Consider the following 16,514-nt stretch of genomic DNA (forward strand, 5'->3'; position numbering starts at 1 on the left):
CCTATCTCTGTAACCTCCTCCAGCTCCACTCCCCTCCCTATCTCTGTAACCTCCCCCAGCTGCAATCCCCTCCCTACCTCTGTAACCTCCTCCAGCTCCACTCCCCTCCCTATCTCTCTAACCTCCTCCAGCTCCACTCCCCTCCCTATCTCTGTAACCTCCCCCAGCCTCCACAGCCCTCCCTATCTCTGTAACCTCCTCCAGCTCCACTCCCCTCCCTATCTCTCTAACCTCCTCAAGCTCCACTCCCCTCCCTATCTCTGTAACCTCCTCCAGCTCCACTCCCCTTCCTATCTCTCTAACCTCCTCCAGCTTCACTCCCCTCCCTATCTCTTTACCCTCCTCTATCTCCACTCCCCTCCCTATCTCTGTAACCTCCTCCAGCTCCACTCCCCTCCCTACCTCTGTAACCTCCTCCAGCTCCATTCCCCTCCCTATCTCTGTAACCTCGTCCAGCTCCACTCCCCTCCCTATCTCTCTAACCTCCTCCAGCTTCATTCCCCTCCCTATCTCTGTAACCTCCTCCAGCTCCACTCCCCTCCCTATCTCTGTAACCTCCTCCAGCTCCACTCCCCTCCCTATCTCTGTAACCTCCTCCAGCTCCACTCCCCTCACTAACTCTCTAACCTCCTCCAGCTCCACTCCCCTCCCTATCTCTGTAACCTCCTCCAGCTCCACTCCCCTCCCTATCTCTGTAACCTCCTCCAGCTCCACTACCCTCCCTATCTCTGTAACCTCCTCCAGCTCCACGCCCCTCCCTATCTCTCTAACCTCCTCCAGCTCCACTCCCCTCCCTATCTCTGTAACCTCCTCCAGCTCCACTCCCCTCCCTATCTCTCTAACCTCCTCCAGCTCCACTCCCCTCCCTCTCTCTGTAACCTCCTCCAGCTCCACTCCCCTCCCTATCTCTGTAACCTCGTCCAGCTCCACTCCCCTCCCTATCTCTGTAACCTCCTCCAGCTCCACTCCCCTCCCTATCTCTGTAACCTCCTCCAACTCCACTCCCCTCCCTATCTCTGTAACCTCCTCCAGCTCCACTCCCCTCCCTATCTCAGTAACCTCCTCCAGCTCCACTCCCCTCCCTATCTCTGTAACCTCCTCCAGCTCCACTCCCCTCCCTATCTCTCTACCTCCTCCAGCTCCACTCCCCTCCCTATCTCTCTAACCTCCTCCAGCTCCACTCCCCTCCCTATCTCTGTAAACTCCTCCAGCTCCACTCCCCTCCCTATCTCTGTAACCTCCTCCAGCTCCACTCCCCTCCCTATCTCTCTAACCTCCTCCAGCTCCTCTCCCCTCCCTATCTCTGTAACCTCCTCCCGCTTCATTCCCCTCCCTATCTTTCTATCCTCCTCCAGCTCCACTCCCCTCCCTAATTTTGTAACCTCCTCCAGCTCCCTACACCCCTCCCTATCTCTGTAACCTCCTCCAGCTCCACTCCCCTCCCTATCTCTGTAACCTCCCCCAGCTGCACTCCCCTCACTACCTCTGTAACCTCCTCCAGGTCCACTCCCCTCCCTATCTCTGTAACCTCCTCCAGCTCCACTCCCCTCCCTATCTCTGTAACCTCCTCCAGTTCCACTCCCCTCCCTATCTTTTTAACCTCCTCCAGCTCCCTACACCCCACCCTACCTCTGTAACCTCCTCCAGGTCCACTCCCCTCCCTATCTCTGTAACCTCCTCCAACTCCACTCCCCTCCCTATCTCTGTAACCTCCGCCAGCTCCTCTCCCCTCCCTATCTCTATAAACTCCTCCAGCTCCATTCCCCTCCCTATCTCTGTAACCTCCTCCAGCTCCATTCCCCTCCCTATCTCTGTAACCTCCTCCAGCTCCACTCCCCTCCCTATCTCTGTAACCTCCTCCAGATCCACTCCCCTCCCTATCTCTCTAACCTCCTCCAGCTCCACTCCCCTCCCTATCTCTGTAACCTCCTCCAGCTCCACTCCCCTCCCTATCTCTCTAACCTCCTCCAGCTCCACTCCCCTCCTATCTCTCTAACCTCCTCCAGCTCCACTCCCCTCCTTATCTCTGTTAACTCCTTTAGCTTCATTCCCCTCCCTATCTCTGTAACCTCCTCCAGCCGCTACACCCCTCCCTATCTCTGTAACCTCCTCCAGCTCCACTCCCCTCCCTATCTCTGTAACCTCCTCCAGCTCCACTCCCCTCCCTACCTCTGTAACCTCCTCCAGCTCCACTCCCCTCCCTATCTCTGTAACCTCCTCCAGCTCCACTCCCCTCCCTATCTCTGTAACCTCCTCCAGCTCCACTCCCCTCCCTATCTCTGTAACCTCCTCCAGCTCCACTCCCCTCCCTATCTCTGTAACCTCCTCCAGCTCCACTCCCCTCACTAACTCTCTAACCTCCTCCAGCTCCACTCCCCTCCCTATCTCTCTAACCACCTCCAGCTCCACTCCCCTCCCTATCTCTCTAACCTCCTCCAGCTCCACTCCCCTCCCTATCTCTGTAACCTCCTCCAGCTCCACTCCCCTCCCTATCTCTGTAACCTCCTCCAAATCCACTCCCCTCCCTATCTCTGTAACCTCTCCCAGCTCCACTCCCCTCCCTATCTCTGTAACCTCCTCCAGCTCCACTCCCCTCCCTAACTCTCTAACCTCCTCCAGATCCACTCCCCTCCCTATCTCTGTAACCTCCTCCAGCTCCACTCCCCTCCCTACCTCTGTAACCTCCCCCAGCTTCATTCCCCTCCCTATCTTTCTATCCTCCTGCAGCTCCACTCCCCTCCCTATCTCACTAACCTCCTCCAGCTCCACTCCCCTCCCTATCTTTCTAACCTCCTCCAGCTCCACTCCCCTCCCTATCTCTGTAACCTCCTCCAGCTCCACTCCCCTCCCTATCTCTCTAACCTCCCCCAGCTCCACTCCCCTCCCTATCTCTGTAACCTCCTCCAGCTCCACTCCCCTCCCTATCTCTGTAACCTCCTCCAGCTTCACTCCCCTCCCTATCTCTGTAACCTCCTCCAGCTCCACTCCCCTCCCTATCTCTGTAACCTCCTCCAGCTTCACTCCCCTCCCTATCTCTTTACCCTCCTCAAGCTCCACTCCCCTCCCTATCTCTGTAACCTCCTCCAACTCCACTCCCCTCCCTATCTCTGTTACCTCCTCCAGCTCCACTCCCCTCACTACCTCCATAACCTCCTCCAGCTCCACTCCCCTCCCTATCTCTGTAACCTCCTCCAGCTCCACTCCCCTCCCTATCTTTTTAACCGCCTCCAGTCCCCTACACCCCTCCCTACCTCTGTAACCTCCTCCAGCTCCACTCCCCTCCCTATCTCTCTAACCTCCTCCAGCTCCACTCCCCTCCCTATCTCTGTAACCTCCTCCAGCTCCACTCCCCTCCCTATCTCTCTAACCTCCTCCAGCTCCACTCCCCTCCCTATCTCTGTAACCTCCTCCAGCTCCACTCCCCTCCCTATCTCTCTAACCTCCTCCAGCTCCACTCCCCTCCCTACCTCTGTAACCTCATCCAGCTCCACTCCCCTCCCTATCTCTCTAAACTCCTCCAGATCCACTCCCCTCCCTATCTCTCTAACCTCCTCCAGCTCCACTCCCCTCCCTATATCTGTTACCTCCTCTATCTCCACTCCCCTCCCTATCTCTGTAACCTCCTCCAGCTCCACACCCCTCCCTATCTCTCTAAACTCCTCCAGATCCACTCCCCTCCCTATCTCTCTAACCTCCTCCAGCTCCACTCCCCTCCCTATATCTGTTACCTCCTCTATCTCCACTCCCCTCCCTATCTCTCTAACCTCCTCCAGCTCCACTCCCCTCCCTATCTCTGTAACCTCCTCCAACTCCACTCCCCTCCCTATCTCTGTAACCTCTCCCAGCTCCACTCCCCTCCCTATCTCTGTAACCTCCTCCAGCTCCACTCCCCTCCCTATCTCTGTAACCTCCTACAGCTCCACTCCCCTCCCTATCTCTGTAACCTCCTCCAGCTCCACTCCCCTCCCTATCTCTCTAACCTCCTCCAGCTTCACTCCCCTCCCTAACTCTCTAACCTCCTCCAGATCCACTCCCCTCCCTATCTTTCTATCCTCCTGCAGCTCCACTCCCCTCCCTATCTCACTAACCTCCTCCAGCTCCACTCCCCTCCCTATCTCTCTAACCTCCTCCAGCTCCACTCCCCTCCCTATCTCTGTAACCTCCTCCAGCTCCACTCCCCTCCCTACCTTTGTAACCTCGTCCAGCTCCACTCCCCTCCCTATCTCTGTAACCTCCTCCAGCTCCACTCCCCTCCCTATCTCTCTAACCTCCTCCAGCTCCACTTCCCTCCCTATCTCTGTAACCTCCTCCAGCTCCACTCCCCTCCCTATCTCTGTAACCTGCCCCAGCTCCACTCCCCTCCCTATCTCTGTAACCTCCTCCAGCTCCACTCCCCTCCCTATCTCTGTAACCTCCTCCAGCTCCACTCCCCTCCCTATCTCTGTAACCTCCTCCAGCTCCACTCCCCTCCCTATCTCTGTAACCTCCCCCAGCTGCAATCCCCTCCCTACCTCTCTAACCTCCTCCAGCTCCACTCCCCTCCCTATCTCTGTAACCTCCTCCAGCTCCACAGCCCTCCCTATCTCTGTAACCTCCTCCAGCTCCACTCCCCTCCCTACCTCTCTAACCTCCTCCAGCTTCACTCCCCTCCCTATCTCTGTAACCTCCTCCAGCTCCACTCCCCTCCCTATCTCTCTAACCTCCTCCAGCTTCACTCCCCTCCCTATCTCTTTACCCTCCTCTATCTCCACTCCCCTCCCTATCTCTCTAACCTCCTCCAGCCCCACTCCCCTCCCTATCTCTGTAACCTCTCCCAGCTCCACTCCCCTCCCTATCTCTGTAACCTCCTCCAGCTCCACTCCCCTCCCTATCTCTGTAACCTCCTACAGCTCCACTCCCCTCCCTATCTCTGTAACCTCCTCCAGCTCCACACCCCTCCCTATCTCTCTAACCTCCTCCAGCTCCACTCCCCTCCCTATCTCTCTAACCTCCTCCAACTCCATTCCCCTCCCTATCTCTGTAACCTCCTCCAGCTCCACAGCCCTCCCTATCTCTGTAACCTCCTCCAGCTCCACTCCCCTCCCTAACTCTGTTCCCTCCTCCAGCTCCATTCCCCTCCCTATCTCTGTAACCTCGTCCAGCTCCACTCCCCTCCCTACCTTTGTAACCTCGTCCAGCTCCACTCCCCTCCCTATCTCTCTAACCTCCTCCAGCTCCACTCCCCTCCCTATCTCTATAATCTCCTCCTGCTCCACTCCCCTCCCTACCTCTGTAACCTTGTCCAGCTCCACTCCCCTCCCTATCTCTCTAACCTCCTCCAACTCCACTCCACTCCCTATCTCTGTAACCTCCTCCAGCTCCACTCCCCTCCCTATCTCTGTAACCTCCTCCAGCTCCACTCCCCTCCCTATCTCTCTAACCTCCTCCAGCTTCATTCCCCTCCCTATCTCTGTAACCTCCTCCAGCTCCACTCCCCTCCCTATCTCTCTAACCTCCTCCAGCTCCACTCCCCTCCCTATCTCTCTAACCTCCTCCAGCTCCACTCCCCTCCCTATTTCTGTAACCTCCTCCAGCTCCACAGCCCTCCCTATCTCTGTAACCTCCTCCAGCTCCACTCCCCTCCCTATCTCTGTAACCTCCTCCAGCTCCACTCCCCTCCCTATCTCTCTAACCTCCTCCAGCTCCACTCCCCTCCCTATCTCTCTAACCTCCTCCAGCTCCACTCCCCTCCCTATCTCTGTAACCTCCTCCAGCTCCACTCCCCTCCCTATCTCTCTAACCTCCTCCAGCTCCACTCCCCTCCCTATCTCTCTAACCTCCTCCTGATCCACACCCCTCCCTATCTCTCTAACCTCCTCCAGCTCCACTCCCCTCCCTATCTTTCTAACCTCCTCCAGCTCTCTACACCCCACCCTACCTCTGTAACCTCCTCCAGCTCCACTCCCCTCCCTATCTCTCTAACCTCCTCCAGCTCCACTCCCCTCCCTATCTCTGTAACCTCCTCCAGCTCCACTCCCCTCCCTATCTCTGTAACCTCCTCCAGCTCCACTCCCCTCCCTATCTCTGTAACCTCCTCCAGCGCCACTCCCCTCCCTATCTCTGTAAACTCCTCCAGCTCCACTCCCCTCCCTATCTCTCTAACCTCCTCCAGCTCCACACCCCTCGCTATCTCTCTTACCTCCTCCAGCTCCACTCCCCTCCCTATCTCTGTAACCTCCTCCAGCTCCACTCCCCTCCCTATCTCTGTAACCTCCTCCAGCTCCACTCCCCTCCCTATCTCTCTAACCTCCTCCAGCTCCACACCCCTCGCTATCTCTCTTACCTCCTGCTGCTCCACTCCCCTCCCTATCTCTGTAACCTCCTCCAGGTCCACACCCCTCCCTTTCTCTGCATTCTCCTCCAGCTCCACTCCCCTCCCTATCTCTCTAACCTCCTCCAGCTCCACAACCCTTTCTATTATCTGTACTCTTTTGAACAAGCCCAAAGCCCTTACCCAGCCAGCAGCAACCATATCCTGTGGACAAATTTTTTAAAAACCCTCCACACCCCTCCCTTGTGTTAAAGGCGCTTTTGATTCTGCACCAGCATTTGTGTAAAGATATCCCTGTGCATATCTAGGTGTACAGGTGTGGCCGTGTATATTTGGAAGTGATTGTTTCCAAGTGTTTATGTTTGTTTTTATTCCTCGGAATTTCCTCAGCTTTGTCAGCCACCATTAGAGATTGGCGGAATTAATGCTCAGATAAATATGCAAATCTCCTGTCAAAGTTACCATGTGCCTGCCCCATCACCCTCCCCGCTGTGGGCTTTTACCCCTCTTTGCATACAAATTTCTAATTGTTTGTGTTTCTAGATAACATCAGAACAAGTTGCAGGAGTGGGCAATTCAGCCCCTCGAGCCTGCCCCGCCATTCATTACGATCATGGCTGATCTCATTTCGGCCTCAACTCCAATTTCCCACCCTCTCCCCATAACCTTTCAACCCATTACTAATTAACAATCTGTCTATCTCCTCCTTAAATTTATTCAGCGTCCCGACATCCACTGCACTCTGAGGTATGAATTCCACAGATTCACGACCCTTTGAGAAAAGTAATTCCTCCTCATCTCTGATTTAAATCTACCACCCCTTAGCCTAAACCTATGGCCTCTCGTTCTAGCATGCCCCACAAGGGGAAACATCTGCTCCACATCTACTTTGTCTATCCCCTTTAGCGTCTTATATACCTCAATTAAATCTCCTCTCATCCTTCTAAACTCTAGTGAGTATAGGCCTAAACTGCTCAATCTCTCCTCATAAGACAAGCCCCACATCTCTGGAATCAATCTAGTGAACCTCCTCTGAACCGTCTCCAATACAACTACATCCTTCCTCATGTAAGGGGACCAAAACTGTGCACAGTACTCCAGGTGCGGTCTCACCAATGCCTTGTACAGTTGCAACAACACTTCCCATTTTTATACTCTATTCCTTTAGCAATAAATGCCAAAATTCCATTTGCCTTCCTTATTACCTGCTGTACCTGCACACTAGCTTTCAGTGATTCATGCACGAGGACACCCAGATCCCTCTGCACTGAAGCATTCTGAAGTTTCTCTCCATTTAAATAATAAGTTGTCTTATTCTTCCAACAAAAATGGAGAATCTCACACTTATCCACGTTAAACTCCATCTGCCAAATTTTGGCCCATTCACCTAACTTGTCCATATCCATTTGTAATTTTTTTATTTCTTCATTGCAACTTACTTTCCCACCTATTTTGGTGTCATCTGCAAATTTAGCTATAGTACCTTATATCCCTGAATCCAAGTCATTAATATAGATTATGAAGAATTTGGGCCAAGGACTGAACCCTGTGGCACCCCACTAGTTACAGCTTGCCTTCCAGAAAAAGACCCATTTATCCTGACTCTGCTTTCTGTTGGTTAGCCAATCCTCTATCCAAGCTAATATATTACCCCTAACTCCATGTGATCTTATCTTGTGTATTAATCTTTCGGAAGTCCAGATACACTACATCTACAGGATCCCCATTACCCACTTTACTTGTCACATCTTCAAAGAACTCTAGCAAATGAGTCAAACATGATTTACTCTTCATAAAGCTATCTCTGTGTGTGCTTCAATATCACTCTGTTTCAGGGATGGACAGTCGGGAAAGCTAACAGTCGACGATTATGGAGCTAAAACCGGGAAGTCCCCAGGAATGATGCGTCAACTGAACTTCAATGGACCTCTGTATGTCGGTAAGGGGAAGTCAGTGTGTGGCAGTCTCAGACATGTATTGAGCTGTCAACTCTCACAGAGGGCAGTTAAGACACATTGCTGTGGGTCTGGAGTTACAGTCACATGTAGGCCAGACCAGGTAAAGACAACAGATTTCCTTCCCAAAAGGACATTAGTGAACCAGATGGGGTTTTCCCAGCGACTGATGATAGTTTCAGGGTCACCGTTACTGAGACTAGCTTTATATTCCAGATTTATTAATTGAATTCAAATTCCACCAGCTGCCGGGGGTGGGATTTGAACCCATGTCCCCAGGGCATTAGCAAAAACAAAAATTGCTGGAAAAACTCAGCAGGTCTGGCAGCATCTGTGGAGAGGAAGACAGATTTAACGTTTCAAGTCCACGTGACTCTTCCTCAGGTGAAGAGCTCTGAAGAAGAGTGACATGGACTCGAAACGTTAACTTGTCTTTCTCTCCACAGATGCTGCCAGACCTGCTGAGTTTTTCCAGCAATTTTATGTTATTGTTTCAGATTTCCAGCATCCGCAGTATTTTGCTTTTATCCCCAAAGCGTTACCCTGGATGCCTGTATTACTAGTGAGGACAGACTGAGAGGCATGTGCATGGTGCATGGACCTGCCTGAGACTCTTACTGACACCAAAGCCAGCAATCAGTAAGATAGGACTAGACACCTGAGAGAGGGTATTCCGGTCGGCGAGCTGGGGTCAGTGGGGGGGTGGTCAGGGCCCCGTGTCAGTTCCATTTCAGGTCGACAGGGGGCGCAGCCGAATCAGTGGTGAGCCCACCGACCTGTCAAGGGCCAATTGAGGCCATTGATAAACCAATTTAGGTAATTGACAGGGCTGCCCGTCCATCCTTAGGGTTATCGGGCAGGCCAGGAGCTCTGGCAGGCATCAGAAAAAAGCATCAAACCTCATCCACGGGCGGGGCGAGGTCTCATGAGGGTTTTAAAAATTTTTAATAAAGGTTTCAGTAAAAGTGATGGACACGTCCCAACTCGTGGGACAGTGTCGAATGTCAGGGAAATTTTTTTTTAACGTTTGCCTTAAATGGTGAGCCGATCTCCCTGAGGCAGCGCTGAGCCTCAGGGAGATGAGTGAGCTCTGTTGTGCGCACGTGCACTCCCGGCTGAGGGAATCTCCCCTCCCCACCCGCACAGAGAGCGCACAGCGCTTCCTGACGGACGTCACGCTGGGCAGGCCTTAATTGGCCCCGCCCACGTAAAATGGCAGCGTGTCCCCAATGGGCGGGGAGGAGTGGGGGGGTGGGGGGTGGTGGAGTTTATCCCCTGATATTCTGAAGCTGTGAAAAACCATTGAATGATCAGAGGACAAGGCACACGTCAGGTCCCTCTGGTGAGAGGGTGTTCGCAGCTCACCCTATACATGAAGTAGCTCCCTCCAAACAGGCAATAGCTCCTTTCGTAGAGAAAATGCTGTGTACCAATCATACAAAGGATTAGTAAAACAATAATGTGGGTTCTTTGTTTGGAGATAAGAATGTGCACAGATGATGTTAACTGGAAGCCTAGGTAGACACGTCTGACCTGTAGGACTCCTGCTGTATCCTGTCAATCATGGGATTACACATCACATCCTGTCTCATAGTGGATAGGCCGAATTTTGAGGTACAGCCCTTCAGGTAACATATGCATCACATCACAACAAGAAGCAGCTCCCTATACACAGGAAATAGATCCCTCCACACAGGAAATAGCTAACCTCACACAGGAAATAGCTCCCTCCACACAGGAAATAGCTAACCTCTACACAGGAAATAGCTAACCTCTACACAGGAAATAGCTCCCTCCACACAGGAAATAGCTAACATCCACACAGGAAATAGCTCCCTCCACACAGGAAATAGCTACCCTCACACAGGAAATAGCTAACCTCACACAGGAAACAGCTCCCTCCACACAGGAAACAGCTCCCTCCACACAGGAAATAGCTACCCTCACACAGGAAATAGCTAACTCACACAGGAAATAGCTAACCTCTACACAGGAAATAGCTAACCTCTACACAGGAAATAGCTCCCTCCACACAGGAAATAGCTAACATCCACACAGGAAATAGCTCCCTCCACACAGGAAATAGCTACCCTCACACAGGAAATAGCTACCCTCACACAGGAAATAGCTAACCTCACACAGGAAATAGCTCCCTCCACACAGGAAATAGCTACCCTCACACAGGAAATAGCTAACTCACACAGGAAATAGCTAACCTCACACAGGAAACAGCTCCCTCCACACAGGAAACAGCTCCCTCCACACAGGAAATAGCTACCCTCACACAGGAAATAGCTAACTCACACAGGAAATAGCTAACCTCACACAGGAAACAGCTCCCTCCACACAGGAAACAGCTCCCTCCACACAGGAAATAGCTAACCTCACACAGGAAATAGCTAACTCACACAGGAAATAGCTCCCTCCATACAGGAAATAGCTCCCTCCACACAGGAAATAGCTAACTCACACAGGAAATAGCTCCCTCCACACAGGAAATAGCTAACCTCACACAGGAAACACCTCCCTCCACACAGGAAATAGCTAACCTCACACAGGAAACACCTCCCTCCACACAGGAAACACCTCCCTCCACACAGGAAATAGCTCCCTCCACACAGGAAATAGCTCCCTCCACACAGGAAATAGCTAACCTCACACAGGAAACACCTCCCTCCACACAGGAAACACCTCCCTCCACACAGGAAACAGATCCCTCCACACAGGAAATAGCTAACCTCACACGGGAAATAGCTCCCTCCACACAGGAAATAGCTAACCTCACACAGGAAATAGCTCCCTCCACACAGGAAACAGCTCCCTCCACACAGGAAACAGCTCCCTCCACACAGGAAATAGCTACCCTCACACAGGAAATAGCTAACTCACACAGGAAATAGCTAACCTCACACAGGAAACAGCTCCCTCCACACAGGAAACAGCTCCCTCCACACAGGAAATAGCTAACCTCACACAGGAAATAGCTAACTCACACAGGAAATAGCTCCCTCCATACAGGAAATAGCTCCCTCCACACAGGAAATAGCTAACTCACACAGGAAATAGCTCCCTCCACACAGGAAATAGCTAACCTCACACAGGAAACACCTCCCTCCACACAGGAAATAGCTAACCTCACACAGGAAACACCTCCCTCCACACAGGAAACACCTCCCTCCACACAGGAAACACCTCCCTCCACACAGGAAATAGCTCCCTCCACACAGGAAATAGCTAACCTCACACAGGAAACACCTCCCTCCACACAGGAAACACCTCCCTCCACACAGGAAACAGATCCCTCCACACAGGAAATAGCTAACCTCACACAGGAAATAGCTCCCTCCACACAGGAAATAGCTAACCTCACACAGGAAATAGCTCCCTCCACACAGGAAATAGCTCCCTCCACACAGGAAACAGCTCCCTCCACACAGGAAATAGCTAACTCACACAGGAAATAGCTAACCTCACACAGGAAATAGCTAACCTCACACAGGTAATTGCTCCCTCCACACAGGAAATAGCTAACCTCACACAGGAAATAGCTAAGCTCACACAGGAAATAGCTAACCTCACACAGGAAATAGCTCCCTCCACACAGGAAATAGCTCCCTCCACACAGGAAATAGCTAACCTCACACAGGAAATAGCTAAGCTCACACAGGAAATAGCTAACTCACACAGGAAATAGCTAACCTCACACAGGAAATAGCTAAGCTCACACAGGAAATAGCTAAGCTCACACAGGAAATAGCTAACCTCACACAGGAAATAGCTAAGCTCACACAGGAAATAGCTAACTCACACAGGAAATAGCTAACTCACACAGGAAATAGCTCCCTCCACACAGGAAATAGCTCCCTCCACACAGGAAATAGCTAACCTCACACAGGAAATAGCTAACTCACACAGGAAATAGCTCCCTCCACATAGGAAATAGCTCCTTCCACACAGGAAATAGCTAACTCACACAGGAAATAGCTCCCTCCACACAGGAAATAGCTAACCTCACACAGGAAACACCTCCCTCCACACAGGAAACAGCTCCCTCCACACAGGAAATAGCTAACCTCACACAGGAAACACCTCCCTCCACACAGGAAATAGCTAACCTCACACAGGAAACACCTCCCTCCACACAGGAAACAGCTCCCTCCACACAGGAAATAGCTAACCTCACACAGGAAACACCTCCCTCCACACAGGAAATAGCTAACCTCACACAGGAAACAGCTCCCTCCACACAGGAAATAGCTAACCTCACACAGGAAATAGCTAACTCACACAGGAAATAGCTCCCTCCACACAGGAAATAGCTCCTTCCACACAGGAAATAGCTAACTCACACAGGAAATAGCTCCCTCCACACAGGAAATAGCTAACCTCACACAGGAAACACCTCCCTCCACACAGGAAACAGCTCCCTCCACACAGGAAATAGCTAACCTCACACAGGAAACACCTCCCTCCACACAGGAAATAGCTAACCTCACACAGGAAACACCTCCCTCCACACAGGAAACAGCTCCCTCCACACAGGAAATAGCTAACCTCACACAGGAAACACCTCCCTCCACACAGGAAACAGCTCCCTCCACACAGGAAATAGCTAACTCACACAGGAAATAGCTCCCTCCACACAGGAAATAGCTAACCTCACACAGGAAACACCTCCCTCCACACAGGAAACAGCTCCCTCCACACAGGAAATAGCTAACCTCACACAGGAAACACCTCCCTCCACACAGGAAACACCTCCCTCCACACAGGAAATAGCTAACCTCACACAGGAAACACCTCCCTCCACACAGGAAACAGCTCCCTCCACACAGGAAATAGCTAACCTCACACAGGAAACACCTCCCTCCACACAGGAAACACCTCCCTCCACACAGGAAACAGCTCCCTCCACACAGGAAATAGCTAACCTCACACAGGAAACACCTCCCTCCACACAGGAAACACCTCCCTCCACACAGGAAACACCTCCCTCCACACAGGAAATAGCTAACCTCACACAGGAAACACCTCCCTCCACACAGGAAACAGCTCCCTCCACACAGGAAATAGCTAACCTCACACAGGAAACACCTCCCTCCACACAGGAAACACCTCCCTCCACACAGGAAATAGCTAACCTCACACAGGAAACACCTCCCTCCACACAGGAAACAGCTCCCTCCACACAGGAAATAGCTAACCTCACACAGGAAACACCTCCCTCCACACAGGAAACACCTCCCTCCACACAGGAAACAGCTCCCTCCACACAGGAAATAGCTAACCTCACACAGGAAACACCTCCCTCCACACAGGAAACACCTCCCTCCACACAGGAAACACCTCCCTCCACACAGGAAATAGCTAACCTCACACAGGAAATAGCTCCCTCCACACAGGAAATAGCTACCCTCACACAGGAAATAGCTAACCTCACACAGGAAATAGCTCCCTCCACACAGGAAATAGCTAACTCACACAGGAAATAGCTAACCTCACACAGGAAATAGCTAACCTCACACAGGAAATTGCTCCCTCCACACAGGAAATAGCTAAACTCACACAGGAAATAGCTAACCTTCACACAGGAAATAGCTCCCTCCACACAGGAAATAGCTAACCTCACACAGGAAACAGCTCCCTCCACACAGGAAATAGCTCCCTCCACACAGGAAATAGCTAACCTCACACAGGAAACAGCTCCCTCCACACAGGAAATAGCTCCCTCCACACAGGAAATAGCTAACCTCACACAGGAAACAGCTCCCTCCACACAGGAAATAGCTCCCTCCACACAGGAAATAGCTAACTCACACAGGAAATAGCTCCCTCCACACAGGAAATAGCTAACCTCACACAGGAAATTGCTCCCTCCACACAGGAAATAGCTAAACTCACGCAGGAAATAGCTAACCTCCACACAGGAAATAGCTCCCTCCACACAGGAAATAGCTAACCTTACACAGGAAATAGCTCCCTCCACACAGGAAATAGCTAACCTTACACAGGAAATAGCTCCCTCCACACAGGAAATAGCTCCCTCCACACAGGAAATAGCTAACCTCACACAGGAAATAGCTCCCTCCACAGAGGAAATAGATCCCTCCACACAGGAAATAGCTAACCTCACACAGGAAATAGCTCTCTCCACACAGGAAATAGCTAACCTCCACACAGGAAATAGCTCCCTGCACACAGGAAATAGCTAACCTCACACAGGAAACACCTCCCTCCACACAGGAAATAGCTCCCTCCACACAGGAAATAGCTAACCTCACACAGGAAACACTTCCCTCCACACAGGAAATAGCTCCCTCCACACAGGAAATAGCTCCCTCCACACAGGAAATAGCTCCCTCCACACAGGAAATAGTTCTCTCCGCACAGGAAATAGCTCCCTCCACACAGGAAATAGCTCCCTCCACACAGGAAATAGCTAACCTCACACAGGAAATAGCTCTCTCCGCACAGGAAACACCTCCCTCCACACAGGAAATAGCTCCCTCCACACAGGAAATAGCTAACCTCACACAGGAAACACCTCCCTCCACACAGGAAATAGCTCCCTCCACACAGGAAATAGCTAACCTCACACAGGAAATAGCTCCCTCCACACAGGAAATAGCTAACCTCACACAGGAAATAGCTAACCTCACACAGGAAATAGCTCCCTCCACACAGGAAATAGCTAACCTCACACAGGAAATAGCTCCCTCCACACAGGAAATAGCTAACCTCACACAGGAAATAGCTAACCTCACACAGGAAATAGCTCTCTCCGCACAGGAAATAGCTAACCTCACACAGGAAATAGCTCCCTCCACACAGGAAATAGCTAACCTCACACAGGAAATAGCTCCCTCCACACAGGAAATAGCTAACCTCACACAGGAAATAGCTAACCTCACACAGGAAATAGCTCTCTCCGCACAGGAAATAGCTACCCTCACACAGGAAGTGGCTCCCTTCACATGTGATCACAGTCCTTCCCCCATAGATGCCGCTCCCTCCACGCAACCATCACCATGCTGAGTGTAAGATGGCTGCTGGAAGGAACATTCTCCCTTTGAAGAGATGCGTTGCCTCACATTTTGCTTTTTTCTCTCCCACCCCCCCCTCCCACCCCCCCCCCCCCCCCCACCCCCCCGTGTCAGGAGGGATGAAGGAGATCGCTCTACACACCAACCGACAGTACATGAGGGGCTTCGTGGGCTGCATCTCGCATTTCACTCTCTCGACTGATTACCACATCTCACTGGTGGAGGACGCCGCAGACGGGAAGAACATCAACACGTGTGGAGCCAAATAACTCCCTCCGGCCGGGAAGCATTGGGAGATGGGGGGTGGGAGTGGGGTTGGGGGTGGGGGTGGGAGTGGGGGTGGGAGTGGGCGTGGGGGTGGGGGTGGGGGTGGGAGTGGGGGTGGGGGTGGGGGTAGGTGGGGGGGGCGGGAAGAGAATGACAAAGGAAAATTGCTACCTCCCCTTTCACAAAAGAAGCCAACACTTGGACTACCAATGTCTGAGCTACAATGGACATTGGGGACTGGCAGCTACAAGAAGCTCCGTTGTTGATAGAGTTTCCACGGCAACCGAGTTGTGTAGATCCATCACTTCAGATGGACAGTATCGTCCTTTGGTTCTGTCGCTGATTTGACTGTACCCTGCCCTTTTCCCATTAAATGGCAGCTCTTGGTAGACGATGGGACCAACAGCAGGATCTCCCTCGCCAATGTAAATTCATCTAAAATAATGGGGTTTTTTTGTTAGTTATGGGTATTAAGTGTTACGTAACTATAGCAGGTAGATGGGTTTAAGATGCAGAGCGGTCAGCAGCTCATCGAAGGGCGGTGGAACGGGTTCGAGGGACTCAGCGAGCTCCTCCTGTTCCTATAGAGCACCTTGGAACATTTTACCGCGTTAAAGGCGCTATATAAATGCACATTTTGTTTTGTGTCGTGTAAACGATCCTCGCGCACGGCGAGAGAAATGACACTGAAGCTTGATGTTGTTACCAAATTGGTGGGTGTGGGGGGGAAATGAGCAAGTGAAGATTGCGGACAGAGCCAGGCAGATCAGAGGAGAGGGGCAGATAAGTGGCAGATGCAGTTCGACGCGAAGGAATGTGAACCAGTACGCTCTGGGGGGAAAAAGAGTGCAGTGGGTGGAAATATACCCTCTCGACAGGAGGGCCAGAGAGACCCTGAGATGCATCTTCTTTTAATGTGGGGGCTTATAAAGGCAGCTG

At 52.0% G+C, this 16,514-nt stretch overlaps 1 protein-coding gene across 1 annotated transcript in view; it reads left to right on the top strand.

Moving 5' to 3' along the window:
• LOC121276897 (pikachurin) overlaps nt 1-15,617 on the top strand; it is a 230,528-nt gene extending 214,911 nt beyond the window's left edge. The window contains exons 23-24 of the mRNA XM_041185517.1: nt 8,146-8,249; nt 15,423-15,617. Coding sequence (XP_041041451.1) covers nt 8,146-8,249; nt 15,423-15,577 — 259 coding nt within the window. The 3' untranslated portion in view covers nt 15,578-15,617. The remainder of the gene's footprint in view (nt 1-8,145; nt 8,250-15,422) is intronic.
• Nucleotides 15,618-16,514: the final 897 nt, after the last annotated feature.

This window comes from Carcharodon carcharias, chromosome 4 (assembly GCF_017639515.1).
Source record: "Carcharodon carcharias isolate sCarCar2 chromosome 4, sCarCar2.pri, whole genome shotgun sequence".
Lineage (NCBI taxonomy): Eukaryota > Metazoa > Chordata > Chondrichthyes > Lamniformes > Lamnidae > Carcharodon > Carcharodon carcharias.